Here is a 19,208-nt window from a genome sequence, read left to right on the forward strand (position 1 = left end):
ACTGGTGTGTCTGAGTCGTCTTTACACCGGCATGCACTCGGTTCTGGTGAGTCTGGAAGAGAGAGACACTTTAAAATGGACATGCACTTCTGCGTTTGATATGAAAAATTTAAACTCCTATATAATTCATATAGTCTGGAGAGTCTCCACAGATTTTACCTTTAGTTCCTTAAAAACAGCACAGTTGTATTGGTGGATGTGAAGGCAGACATTTTCTTACATGCTTAAAAGATGCTGTTTATCATTTTAGTTTGGCATTAAATGTTGCATTAATGTGTAGTTTTAGATGGAGATTAGCATATCACATTGCAGGTCAGCTGCCCATATATAAATCACTCAGAAAACCCTAGCAACCACAAAGCAGCATGTTAACAGCCATTTAGAACACCCTTGAAACCAGCTAGAAACATTAACAACCACTCAGAACACCCTAGCAACCACATAGCAACATATAAACCATTTAGAACACCTTTGCTAGATCCATCTTAACAACCATTTATAGCATCCTAGCAACTGCATTGCAACACATTATTAACCACTCAGAGCACCCTTGCAATCACATGGCAACAAGATTACCACACAGAGCACCCTAGCAACCACATAGCAACATAAACACACAGAGCACCCTAGCATCCACATAGCAACATATTAACAACCAACCAGAACACCTTAGCAACCATAGCAACAAGATTACCACTCAGAGCACCCTAGCAACCACAGCAACGTAACCACACAGAACACCCTAGCAACCCCCATAACAACGTTAACCATTTAGAACACCCTAACAACCAGCTAGAAACATCTTAAAAGCTATTTAGAACACCCTAACAACTGCATAGCAGCACATTAACAACCATTTGCAACATTGCAAACAGCTAGAAATATTAACGACCACACTGAACACCCTAGAAAACATAGCAACAAGATTACAAATCAGAGCACCCTAGCAACCCCATAGCTGCATGTTAACAACCATTTACAACACCTTTCAACCAGCTAGAAACATTAACAACCACTCAGAGCACCCTAGCAACCCCATAGCTGCATGTTAACAACCATTTAAAACACCTTGCAACCAGCTAGAAACATTAACAACCACTCAGAACACCCTAGCAACCACATAGTAACAAGATTACCATTCAGAGCACCCTAGCAACCACAGCAACACAACCACTCAGAACACCCTAGCAACCACATAGCAAAACATTAACAGCCACTCAGAACACCCTAGCAACCCCATAGCAACAAGTAACCTATTTAGAACACCTTTACAACCAGCTTGCAACCACATAGCAACATAACCACTCAGAACACCCTAGCAACTGCATAGCAACATAACCACTCACAACCAGCTAGATAATGAGTATATTTTTCATAATAATGCCATAAAAACTGCATTATAGTGTCAGTATGACGGTGCATAAAACCGGTTGAGCTGCATGAATCTAGAATTACAGAGTCTGATACTAATGACAAGAAGCTAAAGTGAATCTCTCTCTCTCTTCCTCTCAGGATGTGATTTGTGGCGTTGTAATTTCAGCCATCATCATGGCCGTGTCGTACCCGTACTGGGGAACCGTGGACTTCCTTCAACTCCACAGCCCCGTCTCCCCCATCGTGGCGCTGGCACTGCCCCTCTTCCTATCCTACAAGTACCCAGAACTAGACCATTACACCACCACACGTGGGGACACCACCATTATTTTAGCATGCAGTGCGGGATGTTCGGTCGGATACTGGGTGAATGAGCGTTTGGGCTTGACCTTTGACCTAGCTGGGCCTTTTCCAGTGACTCTGCCACCCCTGACCCTTGCAGCCGTGGGCCTCGGTGTGGCACGGTTCCTGGTGGGGTTAGCGATGCTGGTCCTGACCCGGCAGACGGTGCGCTGGGCGAGCCTGCGGGTGCTCTGCCGGATTTATGGAGCGTCTGTGAGCGACATCAACGCACGCAGGAGGAAAGAGATCGAAGTGCCGTATAAGTTCAGCACGTATGTTGCCATTGGACTGGTCAACAGTATCATGGTGAACAGAGTGTTTGTGATGATGGGACTTTGGGATTTGGGAAATTCTGTGTAGTTTCTCAGTGTTTACAGGCAAGTTAGAACCGAATCCCACTCCATCATAAATTCTCAGTCGAGCTGCACGGTTCTGGATAAATTGAGAATTGAGGTTCTGACAAAATGTTAATTGCTGCAGTCTATTTAAAATTTGAATGAGTGAATGATTCAATGACTCATTAATTAACACTTCACTTGTTTCATTCCTGGATGAATCAGCGTTTTTTGAACGAATATCTTGAATGAATGATTGGTTTTGACTGGTCACTTTTCGCCACCTACTGGTGTAACGGTATAATTGATATAATCGTTATTTGAAACGCCATGTTAGTGTTTATATCCGAACTATTACCTTTTATCCCAGTTCTGATTATATGAATATTTGTAACAGATATAACAGAACTGTGTCATTGAAAAGACTGTTTGTGAAGGTTTAATAGACACAGATGAATCGTTATCGTTTAGGAGTATGAGATCGCGGATGGGTGTTTGAATCGAAATCGCAACTTTTTAAACAATTAATTATGCGCCTTTAATTCTCAGGGAGAAATTCACATTGGTCTTTTATCCAGAAATGGCTAGAACATTTATATTAAACAGGATTTGTTAAACCTACTAGATGAAACAACTGCATTCTGTCAGATCTTAAAGACAGTTTGTGGATGTTTTAGTGTAGTTTTGCTTGAAAGGAATATTCTTGGTTAAATACACGCTGAAAGTGAAGGGTGTTATTTCTGCACCACAAGAATCACCAAATGAAATCGGAAACATAAACAAATCATTTGAAAAAGTACTTCAGAATAATTTCCTCAATTCTCATCTGCTAGTGTGATGCAGTCCTAAAACTCTGAAATGTTTTTTTTTTGTGCATGGAAGTCAACATGTTACATAGCATTTTTTCGTTACATATCATTGTTGCGTTACTTAGCATTTTAGCGCATTTTACTTGGTTCACTTAGTGGGGTTTTTTGTGCTTCCAGTTGCATCGTTCCAAAGTCAATTGGTTTTTAGTTAAACGCCTGAAAAATAAATTTTTGTTATTTCACAACATAAAATACACAAATAATACATCCTTGTGATTTTTAAAAAAAGCTTTTATTTGTCTTGAAAAAGGCGTTTGCTAGCAAGTGTCTAAATGGGACAGATTTGTCTGGGACATTAAACGACTAACATGACACTTCACAGCTCGGTGGTAATGTTGAAGTCATGTGACCATGGTGTAGTTTGTTTATAGCCTAACTTTATTATTTTACTTCTGCTGATTGTATTTAGGTTTCTAAATTCATAAAAGTTGTAAATATCTTGATGAACAAAACGTGTAAGAATCATAAACTTTTGTTGGTCTCAGAATATATTTTCTGCAATAATCCAAAAGCCGATGGAAAAATCGTATTGTTTTTTTTGTTTGAGGGAACCAGGATGATGGCAACTTCCTGTTTAGCCTACGAAATTACATCATCCTTGAATTACTCTATCAGACTGTTAGTCATGCCCTCAACCCTATTGGTTTTTGCACTTTTTTTGTGGGATCATCCAGTGTATGTCTTGCATAAAGATGGGATATGAGAACATTTCACATTTCACCTTTATATTCTCTGTAGAGGAACTGTGGCAAACTGTTGATTTCTACATTCGGCTTGTACCGAATGTAGAAATCAACGTACAACTAAATCAATGTACAACATTTTTAGTTGTAAAAAGTGCAAAAAGCACTTCCATTGAAAGTGTATTTTTTATCAGGACAAGCAGTCCGACTGGTTGATGTTTTCTGTGGTAATAAGAGTAAATGGAGCTTCATTTGTATTATGGAATATTTTGTCACGTGGAAATTAGATTCTGCACTGAAAACCTCATATTAAAGTCAGTCAAATTTACTATTTTTTTTGTGCGAGGGTGAAAATTTTTGCAACTGGTTCAATGGTCACGCAAATTCACCACTGACAGAAAGTTGTTTGGTTTGAAAGTGACTTCTGTGCTGTCTGCATCGCTGCACTATTGACAGTACACAATTAACCTTTTTTGCCGAATTCTGCTGAAATTTGGCAAATATAACCACGCATTTAATCTGGCCTAAGAAGAAAAAGGTTCAGTTTTGTGATATAAGATGCTAATTTAACATGATCACAGTTTGACAATTTTGACTAACTCCTAATACCCGCTATAAAGTGCTTTGACTGCCTCAACTCTGTGAATATTTGTCCTTCTATTTTTTCTCCCCCCATATAGTTATGAATTTGATACTTATTACAAAATACTGAAGAGCATGATTTGTACCTTGAGTTGCCAGTTTTGACATTCAGGATGTGTGTTTATGAGCTTTTACAGATGTGGTGAAGGAAATGAATAAACACGGTAAAGTGTCCCCCCTCTGCCTCCATTTCTGTTTGTTTAGCATTTTTAAAATGTTGATGTGCTGAGGAGTGTTTGCTGTGTAGATGGTTTACCAGTTCATGACAAACACAGAAACCACAAACACGTCTCTCATGTAACCACGGACCCTTACAAATGCAGTGTACACACAGACCATCCTTACACACACACTAAAGCTCACCATAATAGCCTGTAATCACTTTCATTCTTACGGTTGTTCAGACACTGAAGGCATTTAGACACACCTAATCAACTTTTTCCAACTATTTAGAATAATATTAAAGTCATTAAATACATGAAACAGTAAATGGAAGTATGGGAACCTATATAAAACCAAATAAACTGAAGCTTTTAGGGTTTTAATATCATGAAAAACATATATTCAGTCAAATGCATGCAAACTTTTGTCTATGATCGTATATCGTATATCTGCTGGAAATCAGATGAAGCCCGTCTGATAACCTGTTAAACCAGACACTTCCTCTCATCTACCACCTCAAACCACATGCTCAGATTTTGGTTTGTTGATCACTGATCTAGACTCCTGTTTAATGAGCTACAGCTGATATATATTCACATGTCACTTTCAATACCTGTGAGTAATTGAAGTCAGACACAGGTGTTCTAGCATTAGTGCAGTTGGAGTTGTTCAATACTCTGATACACACACTGACACGCTCAACGTGCTTTTAACAGACATGCAGGTAAACACACCTTCTTTCTTCATTCAGCCATGATAAGAATCATTAGCATGTAAGCAAGCACACTTTTTTAATGTCATTTACTGCTTACTTAGTATGTGAGTCTGTGATTACTCTTCTGTGAGGAGGGTAAAAGGAACATGGGCATCCATCCAATCAATCCCATCCACCACACTAGTGTGCTACTACTGTGTGTGTGTGTATCCACACATATACAGGTCCGAAGCCTTTATCTTTGCAAACACACATGTAAATATGTGCACATGATGAACAGGCTCCTGAACACTAAATGTTTCTTATTTTCGATCTCCCCGATTCATTTTCAATGGATAAGAAATTTTTGACCAATATAAGCTCAGATCAACGAGGATTAAAATCAATCAGATCCAAAAAGAAATACAAAACCTGTGCTAATTGAAAGAAAACAAGCTGACAAAAATATCAGGCTGGTCATTTTTTACCAGGAACAACACAAGTGTAACAAGGTGTGTGTGGGCTGTGGACTGTGGCGATAAAAAAATAAAATAAATTCTCCCAAAAATTCCTTTTAGGAACTCCAAGTAGTTATTGCTTGAGTGATTAAAGTCAGTAAGTTTTAATACAACGCGATAACGTTAACTAGCATTTTCAGGAAAAAAGAAAATTTTCTCCGGGTCAAAATGACCCAAACACAACATTTAGATGAAGTATAGTATGTCATAATAGAGGACATTGCTTGATATACACCAAATACATGCAAATACCAACAAAAGTAAACCGCTTCGGTTTATTCATCCATATTTATTTGTGTCGATGTAAAATGTGGCAGACACAAACATTCAACCGTGATGTCTTATATATGAATAACATAGGCTACTAGCAGTGGACAATGAGGTTTATTAAAACAGTGATTTATTCTGAACATACAGTAACACATGCAGCTGTGACTATAACTCATTTTCCTAAAGATAAACATCCAGTAATGTGTGGATGTAGCTTCTTGAGGAGGAGCGAAGACACTGACTGAACCGGAGGGGTGTGGCTAAGATCATTCGCATTATGACATCACAGGAAGGGCTCAATGTCGATATCGATGGCAGAGCAGGGCATGGTCAGCTCAAAACGACTGATGACATCAGGGTGAAGGACCCCGAGGTGTCCGATGCTTTTGCCACATGAAAAGATCTCAGCGCAGCGGCCAGGGAAGAAGGTGGAGTCTATAAGAAAAATGATAAATTAATAGGGCTGTAACAATATATTGTGTCACAATATATCGCAATACAAAAATGCAACATGTATCGTGGATAGTGACCATCTGTATTGTTTAGTTCATCAAAAATGAAAATTACTGTGTGAGAAAAAATAAGTTTTCAGAGTTTTAGTCAGTACTACATTAAACATAATGGCAAATGTCGGATGTTACCAGTAAAAAGTGGCCTTCGTTATTTTAAATATATCTAGTCAGTGTCAGAGTGCATATTCATCTAAAATAATTCTGTGTTTTCAGCTTCAGAATCATGAATATTTATATTCTGGTGTCACTACTGTCCTGTGCTTTGGGTTTCCAGCACCAAGTCCAAATCTATTCATTTACGCCCACAATGTAATATCAAATTTAGCATTTTAATCAACTGTAAATTTTTTGTTAACGTTTTATCATATGTCTGATGAGTTCAGTATCGTGATATGTATCAAATCGTGACATGATGGTGCCATTACAGCCCTATAAATTAAATACTGGTAGTACTCTTATTCTTTGGAACAAGGTGCACAAGGTTATTTTAGTATTAGTTTTATTATTAGTCGACTACATTTATATTCATTAATCATTTTTGTTTACTTTACTTTTTACTTTATTTTAATAAACGAAAACAATTCGAAACAGCCTCTTTAAGCCTTTTTTCATCCATCAGGTAAAAATAACATGAGGAAATGAGCATCTGAGTGTCCAGTAATAAAAAAAGGAGCTATGAAACTTCACATTTACATTTTGCTGACCTACTGCTCGCACATAAACGCTGTTAAATATTAACCACTACAATAAATCTTTGATTATAATTCAAGAGCTCATAAAACAGGTGCACAGACTGATCTCACTCACAGGATGAGAGGAAGGACATCATGTCGACTTTGAACATTTATGACTCACCCTCTGCCGCCTGGATGTGGTATCCTTGGTTACGGCCCGGTTTGACATCCAGCAGCTGCATGACCCGGTCCAGGAGGCCATGGATGACTTCAAACCCCGGGCTCTTGTTGTAGTAAACGGCACAGAGACGCCTGTTGTTACGGGCTCCTACGTCTGCGAGACAGATCAAGTTCAGAGACCGTTTATTAGCACGCATTACTTGATTTGAGAACGTCAAACACACCTTTTGTTTCATCCTTCAGGACGACGTCTGAAATCTCGAACAGTTTGAGAGGAAGGGGCATCTTCCTGTTGGCAGCGACCGTTTTCAGGAGGCCAGGAAGAAGAGAGGTGCGCGCCACCTAGAGGCAAGTACGCTTTAGATAGTCAAATCTCAGTCAGAGTTACTACTAACTGATTTAAACTTGTGAAAGTACCCGCTAGTGGATAAATGTGAGAAATCTGAAAACAATCTTTTGTGGATGGTGTGTGTTACCTGAAACTCTGCGGTCTTTGGGTTAGAGATGTGGACTGCTCTGATTTCTGCTATGTTTTTCCCAAGTTTATCTGCGATATCTTCTTGTGAACACTGCAGAGAGAGCGGGAAAAAGGAGTATTTATATATATATATATATATATATTTTCTGATTCATTTTATGCCAATTTTAAAGGACTGCACATAAGTCTGATTTGCAAACAAATTATAACATTGGTGGCTGTAAATTTGTCTTTGTATTCAGCCACGAGGACAACGTAACAAATGTGGTTTATTTATTTTTTTGTCTTTGCATTATTTTTACCTTATACAGATGAAACTCGAAAAATTTGAATATCGTGCAAACGTTTGTGTATTTCAATAATTCAAATTAAAAGGTGAAACTATTATATTTATTATATATAACTAATAGTTACATATGCATGATTATACTTTTCAGAGGGCCGACATTTCTGTATTTAAAATCCTTTTTTTAATTGATTTCATATAATATTCTAATTTACTGAGATTTTGAATTTGGGGTTTTCATAAGCTGTAAGCCATAATCATCAAAATTATAACTTTTGCACAATATTTTAATTTTTCGAGTTTCACCTGTATATAGAAAAAGGACGGTGTCAATAGAACAGATTATAAAAACAGTAGTGGCCAAAAGTGATGACCTGGAGGGGATGTTTGTTTTTAATGACCCTACAAGTTAATGAAACCATCAAATTATGAGAAAAAAAAAAAATAAAAAAAAAATATATATATATTAAATATGAGGGAAGAACAAAATGGTAAACTAAAGTATACACCTGACAAAATTATTTTGCAAAAAAGGGGGAAACTACAGTTTTATAAAAAAAAATAAAAAAAAAAAATGATGTAAATTTTCCTAAAGGCCGGACAACATTTTTGACCACTACTGTATGCACATATTCACTATATTTCATAACATATTTTTACTCAACTTGTTAGTGATGTGTTATTTAATTAATGTTTGAATAAATCTGTCGTAAAAACAAGTGTTTATGAAAGCTAACATTTAAAAAGTTTATATTTCAACAACAAATTGGAGACAATTTTACCTTAAAAAGATGATAAAAAGTGCCTAATGTGCAATTCAATAAGTGTTGATTGTTATATATAAAAACAAATAGAAATGGACTTTTAACCTTTAATATTATAGTAATGTATAAACTGACAGGGTTCCCTGTCTAGTTTACAGCATTAGTTAAGAGTTTGGATGTCTTACTGTACCTGAAATATAAATACAGATACTGAATCGAATTTAAATCAGAATTGAGGTTGTGAAACCTGTGTCTGCCCATTGCCTAAAAATTAAGATAATTTACATACGCAAATCTTGTAAAAACTGCCCCTTTAATTCTAATGCTCAGATAGAAAGTGGAATATGAGGGGAAAATGCAAAAACTATGCAGAATATAAGTTTAATATAAGAGAGAGGAGTGATTTCTAACCAAAGCGAATGTCAGAGCTTCAGTGAACCCGGCGGCTGCAAGGTCTTGCCTCAGTAACTCTGTCAGTTTATTTAGAGGGAGCTGCAAATACAAAAACACAAGTGTAAGCGCCATAACATAAACAAGGAACCTTTAAAATGATCTCAGGTTTAATTGGTCAGCATGAATGTTTTTCGACGAACCTGATTGGCTACTGTGTACGTGCGTGGCGTGCTCCGGACGATGTTGTTGAAGCCGTACGCTATGGCAGCGTCCTCCATGATGTCACAGGCGTGGATGACATCAGAGCGTGTGGGCGGGATCTCAACCTGGATGTGATCGCCCTCACCGCTGACCTCTGACCTCAAACACATCCGGGTCAGCAGCTGAGCGATGCTTTCTGCTGATTCACTAAACAAAGAGCGCAGAGAGTGTGACCAGTGTTCAATCAACTGACCGAAGCTGAGAAAGAGAGAAGTTAAAGCTCTAATGCAGAGATGTCAAACTCCTGATGGACAACTGTCCTGTAGAGTTTAGCTCCAACCCACATGAACCAGCTAATCAAGGGCCCTCATTCTCTAGTCCCTACATTACTCCACTAATATAGTCCACTTGAGGGAGTGGACACTGAGTGATGCCGCTTGTGCTTGCTGTTTAAAAATCAATAAAAAGGAATTTATACATGTATGACATTACGCATGGAAAATGGATGATTCAGCTGCAGCGCCATCTTTTGGCGAGATGCGGGAATTCATTCAACATGACCCTCACAGTGCATTATGGGTATTCTCTAGCTGTTGGGTGTACATCTGCTGTACACTTGTTATTGCAGTGCATTATGGGATTGAATGAGTGTACTCGATAACGTCCACTATGGTTTCGGACACCACTACAAATAGTGCCTTATTTAAGGTGTGATTTCGGACTCATAGCTCTAGAAACTGCCAGGTGTTTTGGAGCCGAACTTTCCAGGACAGTGAGAGTTTGACATGTGCTCTAATGAGATCAAATGTTTAAAATATGCTCACTCAATCCCAACTTTCTTGTTGACGAAGTCCCCAGACAGTGTCTCCGTCCTGTACGCCAGCTCCTAATGTCAGCAAATAACAGAATGGCTTCCAAAAAAGGCATAATTTTTTATCCTATATAATAATAATAATAATAATAATAAAAATAATAATAATAATAAGCTTTGTTTCTTAAAGCCAAGAGAATGTTATTTTTAATCTGGTTTTGATATTTAGTCCTGTATACAAGTTAAGCTCTATCAACAGCATCAGTAGAACAAAAATGATTTAGACGGTTCTTTGATAAACCAAAAACATGTTTACAGGAAAAATGTAGGCCATGTAATGGTCTTTAATTCATATACACTACCATTTAAAAGTTTGGGGTCAACAAGACTTTAAAAAAAAACCAAAAAACAATTCATACTTTTATTTAACAATGATGCATTAAATTGCTTTTAAAATATACTCAAATACAAAACAGATATTTTGAATTGTAATAACTTTTCTAAATTTTACAGTTTTTACTGTATTTTTGGTCAAATAAATGCAGCCCTCCTGAACATAAGACACTTCTTTCAAAAACTAAAACAATCTTTGAGCCCAAACTTTTGAACAGTAGTGTATATATACAGGTAGCATTTTTCTATATTCATTATAGTATTATTATTATAAAGGTAAAAACTGAATACATACAGGATACACACACAATCTGCCATCAGGATAAACAACCTCTGCCTCCTCAACCCTGAATAAAGAGACAAGCACATCTCAGTAGGCTACTGATGATATATAAAACAATAAGAGCCGAGTGTGCACTGCGGTACTCACGTGAACGGCTCCTCGCAGTATTCACTAAACATGGTCACTATCATGTCCAGCGTGATCTTTGCCTGCAAACACACAGACAACGTTTTTCATGTTTAAAAGCACCTTGTAGTTCCAGTCACAGAGATTTTACAATATATATTATTACAAAACATACCAACTGAGGTCTGCATCAGTTAAAAGAATCCAAGCTCATATTTGATGTCAGGGAAGCGGTTTACCTTTGTGAGGTCTGTGGCCGTGCACTCAATGAAAACGTTCTTTGTGTTTAATGAGATTTTGCTGTGGTTCCCTGAGAGAGAGAGAGAGAGAGAGAGAGAGAGACAGAGAGACAGAGAGAGAGAGAGAGACAGAGACAGAGAGAGAGAGAGAGAGAGAGAGAGAGAGAGAGAGAGAGAGAGAGAGAAATACAAATTTAAACAAACAAACAGATCAGTCTGTTGAACAAAATCACAAAGCTTAAAGATGAACAGAAAGAAATGTAGTATTTGTGTGCATTTCTATCCGCGTTCCTGTGAAAACCTATGTGTGTTTTTAACTCACCGTTGATGATGGGCGGCATCGACAGGACGACTCCATTACTGTCGTATATGATTGGGTAGAGAGGTTCGTTCTCGATGATATGCAGGAAGTGCCTCAGATGACTGTCAGTCTACAACACATTAAACGTATTCATAAAAGATTTCAGCTGTGGCGGGTAACGCAGTCACTCCTACAAGCCACTTTGGAAGGTTGAATTTTATAAATTTTTCAATTTTAGTCTTTTAAAAAGGCATCCGAAATAATAAACTAAGTGCAATATAGTGTTGTCAAAAATATAGATTTTTCGATACATAGATACTGAAATATCTGAAACCTTCCAATACTCATTTTCCACAGAATAGAAACACGATAGCAGCTGCACTTTCTCTCTCTCATCTCTCCGATAGCGAGATACACACAAACCCGCCTCCCTTCACTCACTCCTTTATTTCGCTCCGGATGAATTTTGTTGTTATTCCAGTCAGTGTTTGAATTTTGGCGTGGGATTGCAGATAATTTTACTCATTCCCGCTGATGTTGTGCTCACACACATAAAGCCACCTCTCAGTACTAAATTGAGTTGTTTTTCGCTGCTTATTGTGCTTAGACAAAATAATAATAACACAAAAATAATGTCAAAATTCTGGTCTTGGCAAGTATTCATGTGAATGTAAACATTTGAGAAAGAAAACACATGTGTAACAGTATAATGGATCAGTGCATCTGGTCTTAAAGTGACAGCAGCCTAATATACCTGCTGCAAATTATGAAATAATATTAAAATTATCTATATGGCAGTTTTCCCCCATGGTATCGATGTCAAAATTGTGGCCAGTAAGAATACTAGGTGGCTAGTAACTTTGCGAAACCAGTGGATAGTGAGCAAAAAAGTTAATGCCAAGTCCTGATTGGTTGTAATTATGCATAATTTACGGTTATTATTTGCTATTATTATCAACTATCCATCCATCCCCTGATTTGTCCTTAACAGCCAATCAGATGTTTATATCTCTATAACTCACCTTATAGAGACTCATGATCTCAGTGGCGTTGTACTCTTTGCTCTGATTGAGTGGTTTGAAGCGGATTTCTGCGGGCGCTTTGGCTGTGTAAGTGAATGGACCGGAGATGGTGTCCAAATCATGAGTTCCTATGGCAACCAGCTTCCTTTTCCTGATGAGACCAGAGCACAGTGAAAAAACATCAGGATTTGCAGTGAAACGTCTCATAATAAAGCAGTGAGTGTGTGCGTGTGGACTGGCCTGCAGACGTTCTGGTGCAGTTTCTCCTGCAGCTCTATGAAGCTGTCGTATCGTTCCTGAGTGAACGTGATGTTGCGCAGTACAGCGGCTACAGAGTGAGGCCTCACAGACGCCGTCTACGTGCACACCAAAGTATCATCCAATTTCAGCACCGCAACCATTACATTCATTTAAATCATCTCTGCATTCTTCACTACGACTGATGGTTTCTCACTGTACTTGAGCTCTTACAAAAATCAATAGAATTAAACCTCTAAAGTGAAATACGACACTGATATGAACCTCCTCAGTTATGACCAGCCGCTGAGGCTCTCCTCCATTCGCCGGACTCACACACTTATACCGGGGAGCTTCCATCCTAGAAACACAAACAGACACATATCAAACACATAAAGGCACCTGACAAACAGCAGAAGCACAAGCACAGGTCTTACCTCTCCTTGAAGACCTGCAGACCCCTGACGAGACCCTCCAGACACAGCAGGTCATAGCGGTTGGCTGGAACGTCGATCTTATACAGCACGACATCAGACGCGCCCTCGGCCTTCTCATCTCCCTGCTCACGGCTTATGATGTCCTTCTCTGACGTCTACACATCGAGACAGAGACAAAGAAATGCATCGATCAGAAGCACTAACATCCATATCAACATAATGACTATGATAATCAAAATAACAATTATTTACCATTATAAAACAACTGTCTGATTTCTGTAAAGATATTATACATATATACATTGTTATATAATTCATGATATATATATATATACACACACATTTAAAAACATAATTATATTTATAAAAACAAATAAATTGGTATATTATATAGTAGATAGAAATATTTTTATAAAAATAGATCATATAAATATATATTTTTTTATAAAAAGTTTAAACATAATGACTATGTATAATAATAAAAATTCTGTAATGATATTATAAATAGGCTATATATTTCATTACATCATAACATAAGGGCCGGTCCTTTCTTCTTATCTGATCAGCTTGTAAACAGATGTAATTTCATATGACTTACGATTTCGTCCAGCTCGAGGCCAAACTCGAAACAGAGTTCATCAAATTCTTCATCCGCTAATACACGAATAGAAAATAAAAGAAATTATTTAAAGCAGAAATTATGAGTCGCATTATGATGGCGTCATCAATGGGCTTCCAGTTTGACATATGAGCTTATCAAATTAATAAAGAATAAAAATAACACCACAAGAAATAATGCATCACTGCATTCAAGCAGCACCAGACTGGAAATCTATGCATATTAAATAAGACAAAATCTTAGGTAGAATGGTTAAATTCTCAGAGTATTAGAATCTGATGCAATCGCTGCGACACACTGGAGACATTAATCGCATGCAATTTAAATTCGTTTTGAGTCTCAATATAAATTTGTTCAGTAATGATAAGATGGGCCAGTAGAATAAATGATTTATAGAATATAAATTGTTTTATTGAGATGTTCTTCCTTGATTTCCACAGATGCAGACAGAATCACGCTCTCTCTCACACACACTGTGCACATTTCCCCTGCTAACAACAACTCGCTAATGAATGTGATCACTTTATACACCTGATAAAAGTTAAACACGTACTGTATGTTTGTCCCAGAGCTTCAAAGAGCAGATCTCTCTTCACGCTGACTGTCGGCATGCTCGCAGCTGATGATCACCGGGATGGTCGGATCCGAAGGATCGAGCGTCACACCAACACTCTTTCAAAATAAAAGCCCCCATAGAACAACACAGAAAAGGCCTATATTTACAAAATAAAAGTCTCAACTGGGTACTTGATTATTTACTTTGGCATGACGTAGCCTTCATTTTTTCTAGATAGATAGATAGATAGATAGATAGATAGATAGATAGATAGATAGATAGATAGATAGATAGATAGATAGATAGATAGATAGATAGATAGATAGATAGATAGATAGATAGATAGATAGATAGATAGATAAAAAATTTGTCATTGATATTGGAAGGTGTCTCATATTAAAATACTGTACTATATCTTTAATATATATATATATATATATATATATATATATATATATATATATATATATATATAATATGAAATAGTGGCTATACTATATATTTTCTGTCAGTGATTGACTGATGTCCCCCGAGGTGTTCAGTCCATAGACGTAATAGAGATATTATTATGCATACTCTCTATTATGGCCATGGTTCAGTCTGTGTAGTGCAGTTGTTCTCCAGTCCGGTGGGCGGCGCTCTCTCCCCGCTCGTTGAACGCGTCTCGACGATCGCGAAAGGTTGTGTTGAGTTTCTCATGCGGCCTCGTCACGATAATCCAGTTTACACATGTTTATTCGGATCCAGGAGGATATATTCAAAGACATATTAAGTTAATATCGCCCATGGATATGGATGCAGTGAATGCCTTTAACGGGGAGGTGAGAATTCGCGTTTTATTAGCCGTTTACCTTTTACCATTAGCCGAGCGCGCGCGCCAAGCTCCTCCAAAACAATCCTTGTTTACGTTTATTGTTCATTAGTGGATGGATATCAGGCTGTTTTTGCAGTTTAAACGTCGAAATAGTCAAATAAAAACCTAAGTATAGTCAAGCAGATGTGATATGAGTAATATGATTAAAGTAAGTTTGTTTAGTGACCTTCGACCTGTTCGTGCTGTGAAATTGCGCTTATTTATGATTTGATTTTGTGCTCACATCACACTTATGTTTATACAGATATTAAATAAGGGATATATCATATTTTATATCAATTTATCCAGTTTTACCTGGTTGTTGTAATAGAATCGTATATATAGAGCTTTTCCGTGGCGCCCCTAGTGGATCAGAGACCCGATCAACTCTCAGATGATTTAATAGAGATGCTATAATGGTGTTTTTGCGGTCAAAACCGAGATCTGCCGTTTTCATTGAGTTTATTATGAAGTTAAGTGCATGCTCATATTAATTTTGATATTATTTATGTAAACAAAAGCTTTTCTTTTTGAGTTTGAGATTGCCAGTAACCGAGCTGAAAGTTTTGAATGTCATATTGATCTCAGTTTTGATCTTCAGTTTCTGATGAGGATAAACGTGTCATTTTTCCTCCTCTGTAGATGTCGTCCATGATGGACATGACACCCCCGATCTCTCGAGCCAAAATGATGTCTGTAACCAAAGCAGGAATCAAAGGAATCAAGGTAAGTCAGAACAAAAATATGGATGCTGTGAGTTTCACAAAATGATCCTAATAAATTAGCAGGAATTAATTGACTTGTCTTTATGCTTCATGTTCATTTTTTATATTCATTTATTATTTTTTTTTATAATTTTATCTTAAGAAAATGTTTAAAATATGTATTTTACCTGCACATCATTTACTGATGTGGATGTAAACATTTTATACGGTAGAGGAGAGATGAGATTATTTTTTTATTGTGTTGCTGCCTGTTTATTGATTTAAAAAAATTAAATCTCATAGTTATGGGTGTTTTGATACTTTTTTGTTGAAATGTTCTTTTGTGACTGAGTTTTGATTTATTTGCTTTGTTAGCTTTACAAGCACGTTGTTCAAATCGTTGAGAAGTTCATCAAGAGGGTATGTAATAAACTATATATTAACGTTCTTGCACTGATGATTGCTGTTATTCTGGGAAGGTTAAGATTTATTTGTTTTTTTCCTGTCAGTGTAAACCAGATCTAAAGGTCCCTGGTCTCTATGTGGTGGACTCGATTATCCGACAGTCACGCCATCAGTTTGGCGCAGACAAAGATTTGTTTGGTCCAAGGTTTTTGAAAAACTTCACTGTAACATTTCAGAATCTTTTCCAGTGCCCAGCCGATGACAAGGTACTGAATAATCCCCTCCAGATTTCACAGTGAATGCAGCCAGCTGAATGTTATTGATGGATTTTGTGTGTTGTAATGCAGGGGAAGATATTGCGTGTGTTAACTCTGTGGCAGAAGAATGAGGTGTTTGGCATGGACGTCATTCAGCCGCTGTTAGACATGGCCACGGCTCCACTACTGCCCGTTTTAGAGAATGGAACCACAGTTGCCGGTAAATGAGCAAAATAAATAAATGTTTTATGTTTCAGCTGGATCACATTTGTTTCTAGGATGCACCGATATGAAAATTTTGGCCGATAATTCTTTATATTTGAAAGCCGATAACCAATATATTGGCAGATAAATCTAAATCCAAATTTTTATATCATTTTTGAGAGCCTGATTATAAAGACAAAAGTCTCACAATTAAAAGCCATGTCCCAAGCACACAATTATAACATTCTCATTAGAATTTCATGTAGCCGATATGACAGAACATTTTGGACTTCACTGTATTTTCCTTTTTTTGAAGTGATTCCAATCATATTTCAAGCAATTCAAAACCAACATGGTGAACAGTGCGCTTCTGAAGTGTCTCAGCTGAAGGAAATAATACATTATTGATCAGCTCAAATATATCGGCCAATTTTAACGGGCCGATAAAGATAACATTAAAAATGAACATAGATCGACCGATATGGTGGCCGATATGTCATGCATCCCTAGTTTCTCATCTTTTTATTATGCTTTAACTTTTAGGTTTTGTGTCTGGACTCTTGAGTCAAAGTCTTTAGTTACACTATTGGTCTCAATAGTTTAGGGTCTTTAAGATTTCCTTTTTTTATGAAAAAAGTGATTTCAGCTCACCAAGGATGCATTTATTAAAAAACAGTAATATTGTGAAATATTACTGCAATATCAATAATGCTTTTTCATTGTGAATATATTAAAATGTAATTTATTCCTGATCAAACCTGAATTTTCAGCATCTTCACTCCAGTCTTCAGTGTCACATGATCCTTAGTGTCACATGATCAGAAATGATTATAATATGCTGATTTGCTGCTCAAGATATGCACAACATATAATATGCTGTGCTACTTAATTGCCTGTTAAATGTGGAAATCGTAATTATTTTGATGATTAGAAAGTCCAGAAAATCACTATTTATTTGAAATGGAAATCTTTTGTATCATTATATATGTCTTTACTGTCACTTCTGATTAATTTAATGCATTCTTACTGAATATTAAAAACTGCTGCAAAAAACATATTGAATACACTTTTGGATGTTAGTACATATATTTGGCAGAATTCTGATGTAAATACCTTGGATAGTGTTCTGCTTTTGGTCACTGTTTGCTGTTCTTAAGAGAAGATACTGTAACCTGTCTGTATCATATTCAAACTAACAGCCTGTAGTCAGCTGATCTGTGGTTTAAACTGTAGCCTGATCTCTGTTGTTAAACTGCACTTTTCGTTGCTTTTTGTAGCTCCTCCAGCCATGGCAGTGCCAGAGCCAGCACCAGCACTAGCAGCAGCACCATTTATTACAGCTGCAACGCCAGCGCCCGTGCCAGCGCCCACCCTTCAGAGCCCAGTGCCCCTCGCTGCAGTCGCTCAGCTCCTACAGGGCACAGGGGGCGTTGAGGTAACGCAATATTCAACTCAAATCTGATTTATAAAGCACTTTCAAATTCATAAAAAAAAGCATAAGTGCTGTACATACATTGCTATAAAAATCAAACTGAGTTTAATCTGAGTTATTTGCTTCAGTTACAGCATCTTCTCCAAACTCTTCAGCATGCCGGAGGGGCGGGGCTTCCTCAGTCCACGGCCCCGCCCACTGAGCAGAAACCATCCTTAGCGAAGGTAAACCGTCTGAATGGATCAGTTTGACCATTTTAACATTACCCTTGCATCCTCGTATGTCTACTTAAGGAATAAATAGAGTGGAATATGGAAGACATCAGCAGTTCTTATGCTATAGAGAAACCACAGAGCTAACGCGTGGTTTGGATCCGTTAATTCACTGCCTGTAACATTGTGTTTTTGGTTTGACTCAGTCTCTGCTGGATCGATTTGATTATGATGATGAACCTGAACCTGTTGAGGAAAAGACTGAACCAGCCCCTGCTGCTCCCATTACCATGTAGGACATGAATAATGTACTCTGTTCACATACAGCGAAATATCATTTGATCTTTTTATCCCCTCAGGTATTTAATTAACATTGTCATTTTTACAGAAACCTCCCTCCAGAATTACAGCAAGCCCTGCAAGCTCATCTTCTAAGTCAAATCGTTAACCAGGTATTTATTCTGGCCGACAAAGCTTTAAAGAATAAGGACTTGTCAAAAGTATTGTATGAAATTGAAGCGTTTCCTTACGTCCAGACACAGATACAGGGTCAGGTGGTGTCCCAGGGTCAAGTGCCATCCCAGGGTCAGATGGAGTCCCAGGGTCAAGTGCCATCCCAGGGTCAGATGGCACCTCAGGAGTTCCCATCGATGGTTCAGACCCAGATACCAGGGAACCCTCCTCAAACCTTTGATGAGAACATCATACAGCATAGTACAACCCAGCAGCCACAGGTACAG

The 19,208-nt window shown here is 37.6% G+C and overlaps 3 protein-coding genes across 6 annotated transcripts in view; 2 read left to right on the plus strand and 1 right to left on the minus strand.

Moving 5' to 3' along the window:
- The window catches only part of sgpp2 (sphingosine-1-phosphate phosphatase 2), a 14,349-nt gene extending 9,930 nt beyond the window's left edge, over positions 1–4,419 (plus strand). The window contains exons 4-5 of the mRNA XM_077207053.1: positions 1–46; positions 1,513–4,419. The exon at positions 1–46 is cut by the window's left edge and continues 44 nt beyond it. Coding sequence (XP_077063168.1) covers positions 1–46; positions 1,513–2,076 — 610 coding nt within the window. The 3' untranslated portion in view covers positions 2,077–4,419. The remainder of the gene's footprint in view (positions 47–1,512) is intronic.
- Positions 4,420–5,888: 1,469 nt separating this feature from the next.
- farsb (phenylalanyl-tRNA synthetase subunit beta) lies at positions 5,889–14,537 on the minus strand. The gene is made up of 17 exons (XM_077207027.1): positions 14,399–14,537; positions 13,825–13,880; positions 13,227–13,381; positions 13,075–13,150; positions 12,793–12,908; positions 12,553–12,703; positions 11,552–11,660; positions 11,230–11,300; positions 11,012–11,073; positions 10,877–10,928; positions 10,202–10,263; positions 9,377–9,584; positions 9,195–9,275; positions 7,732–7,824; positions 7,480–7,597; positions 7,257–7,409; positions 5,889–6,324 (listed from the first exon to the last, which is right to left on the minus strand). Exons 1-17 carry the CDS (start codon positions 14,454–14,456, stop codon positions 6,173–6,175), a joined length of 1,773 nt encoding a protein of 590 aa, XP_077063142.1. The 5' UTR covers positions 14,457–14,537; the 3' UTR covers positions 5,889–6,172.
- A 501-nt stretch (positions 14,538–15,038) lies between these two features.
- Positions 15,039–19,208, plus strand: part of scaf4b (SR-related CTD-associated factor 4b) — a 38,134-nt gene continuing 33,964 nt past the window's right edge. Inside the window, exons 1-10 of one of the 4 annotated variants that reach the window (XM_077207007.1) lie at positions 15,039–15,222; positions 15,897–15,980; positions 16,334–16,378; positions 16,468–16,629; positions 16,711–16,840; positions 18,102–18,259; positions 18,385–18,480; positions 18,675–18,760; positions 18,857–18,920; positions 19,005–19,202. In XM_077207007.1, the coding sequence (XP_077063122.1) occupies positions 15,187–15,222; positions 15,897–15,980; positions 16,334–16,378; positions 16,468–16,629; positions 16,711–16,840; positions 18,102–18,259; positions 18,385–18,480; positions 18,675–18,760; positions 18,857–18,920; positions 19,005–19,202 (1,059 nt within the window). In that variant the 5' untranslated portion in view covers positions 15,039–15,186. Of the gene's footprint in view, positions 15,223–15,896; positions 15,981–16,333; positions 16,379–16,467; positions 16,630–16,710; positions 16,841–18,101; positions 18,260–18,384; positions 18,481–18,674; positions 18,761–18,856; positions 19,203–19,208 lie in introns of all 4 variants that reach the window. The other 3 variants (XM_077207008.1, XM_077207006.1, XM_077207005.1) reach the window with 3 other exon arrangements.

Source organism: Siphateles boraxobius, unplaced genomic scaffold (genome assembly GCF_051911475.1).
Source record: "Siphateles boraxobius isolate OS27281-9 unplaced genomic scaffold, OSU_SipBor_1 6, whole genome shotgun sequence".
In the NCBI taxonomy this organism is placed as follows: Eukaryota; Metazoa; Chordata; class Actinopteri; order Cypriniformes; family Leuciscidae; genus Siphateles; species Siphateles boraxobius.